We start from the raw sequence: 1,867 nt of genomic DNA on the forward strand, positions 1-1,867 counted from the left end.
TGCCTCAGTTGCGCGGTGGAAAAAGCCTTGACGCTCATCAACCATTGACTTTGGATGTAAACTAGCTGCTCCAGCTGCCTCTGCTGCTTTTGGTGTGAACGCAGTATTAGAAGCTGCAAACTTAATAAATGTTTCTGTTAGTACTGCCAGCAAGATGACGATGGCGCAGCACAATGTTTGCTTGCCGATTGCGTACACATAATTTTTAGGCTCAAAACGGACCAAGTAAACACTAACAGAGCAAACGTTGGCCTATGTTGATTTGTTTTAAGACCATGTCCATTTTGAATTCCCTTTAATTACTTTAAGCTGGTCTCTGGAAAATTCCTTGTGATAATCTAGATGTAAATCATCTGACTTCTCTGCCCGCTTTCAGCAGTCGTGGTTGCATGCTTATTTCCAATTCCTCTCATTGTTTTTTTGGAATTGCTTGCAAAGGAAGTACACTAATCTTTTACTACTCCAAAAACCATATTTGTGTGTAAAGACTACACAAAACATTGAGAAGAGTTCTTTAAAAACTGAATTTGCTTGTACTGATGTAGTCTAGCAATGAATACTTCATGCATTTCTTCTTAACGGAAATTCATGCAGGTGCCGAACAAGCAGCACACATACTTCATACTTGTAAAAAAAATTGTGTTCCATATTTTGTTCCACACGAATCCATGTGAAACTTATCTTTACATGAAAAAGTGCGACTCCAGCTTACTGTTTGCACTTACCCTAACAAATAGGTTATACTAGGAATAATTATCAGTTGTTTTAATCTCAGATAACTTGGTACCTCTTCCCCTGTGCCTTGCATTGTATCCTGATCGATGCTGTAGATCTTCTGGTGCATGTCCACCTTTTGCTTCTTTTCTTTTTTGAGCCGAACAAGAAGAACACGGAAACTAGATCCACCAAGGTCCAAAGCCAAGAAATCTCCTTGTTCTAATATAAAAAAAGAGAAACAAATTTGCTTGAACAGAAGCAAGATGTTTTACTTGAGTAAGAAGTTCCTGACGTCTTGTTTTCGTTTAAACCTACCTGTTCCGTCTGGAGTGGATCGGACATATGTAGGAAGCATCTTGACGCTCGTTTGGTCATGCGTTTGCTTTGAAAGGCCTCTTGCCATCTCCTCTGTCATTCTCCTCTTGACCTCAAACAGCTGCTCACGACTCAAACGCAGGGTGTCAAGGATGCGCTGCCTCTCCGCATGCTGAGCAGCAAGACGGTAGGCCACTGCGGTGACCATCGCTGCACCTTTACCGCTGCCGTGCTGTGACTGCAGAAACCGGACGTCACAGTCTGGAACCAGGCGCCGCACCATTTTGTTCAGCCTCCTGGAAAATCTGCAGTGATAAGAATAATTAAAATCACGATTCTGTAAAACACTAATTTATTGCCAAATTAATTGCTAAACATACACTTTTGATGTATAGCGACTGCAGAGCGACTGATTTTTTTTTTGGACTATACTAAACTCCAGTCGGCCTCAGCAGTTGACCACTCACGCTGAGCAAAGTTCTGCTGGAGGTTTCTTCCTGTTAAAAGGGAGTTTTTCCTCTCCACTGTTGCTAAAAGCATGACTTATCTTCCAGGAAGGTTATGAAATTCGCGAAACCTTAAAAACAAAACCAGTAGCTGCATTTCAATTACAAATGTGCACCAAAATTTTGTGATTTTCTGCTAATATTTAAGAAAGAAATACAATTTTGCAATTGCAGTGTTTCCATTTAATCAGAAATGTGATTAAAATGAATGAAAATGTTTTTGTTCTAGCAATAACTCACTATTGCACAACATTTTGTACCCGTCTACATCATTTTGCCATTAATAATGTTATTGATCATATGACTTGTGTGATGCAAAAAAAGGAAAA

General features: G+C 39.9%; 1 protein-coding gene across 2 annotated transcripts in view; it reads right to left on the bottom strand.

Moving 5' to 3' along the window:
• LOC107094661 (hexokinase-2-like) overlaps positions 1–1,867 on the bottom strand; it is a 59,232-nt gene that overhangs the window by 23,488 nt on the left and 33,877 nt on the right. For both annotated transcript variants that reach the window (XM_015390426.1, XM_015390427.1), the window contains 2 exons: positions 1,033–1,337; positions 788–936 (listed from right to left, as the gene is read on the bottom strand). In XM_015390426.1, the coding sequence (XP_015245912.1) occupies positions 788–936; positions 1,033–1,337 (454 nt within the window). The remainder of the gene's footprint in view (positions 1–787; positions 937–1,032; positions 1,338–1,867) is intronic.

The sequence above is a fragment of the Cyprinodon variegatus genome, unplaced genomic scaffold (assembly GCF_000732505.1).
Source record: "Cyprinodon variegatus isolate N-32 unplaced genomic scaffold, C_variegatus-1.0 Scaffold498, whole genome shotgun sequence".
Lineage (NCBI taxonomy): Eukaryota > Metazoa > Chordata > Actinopteri > Cyprinodontiformes > Cyprinodontidae > Cyprinodon > Cyprinodon variegatus.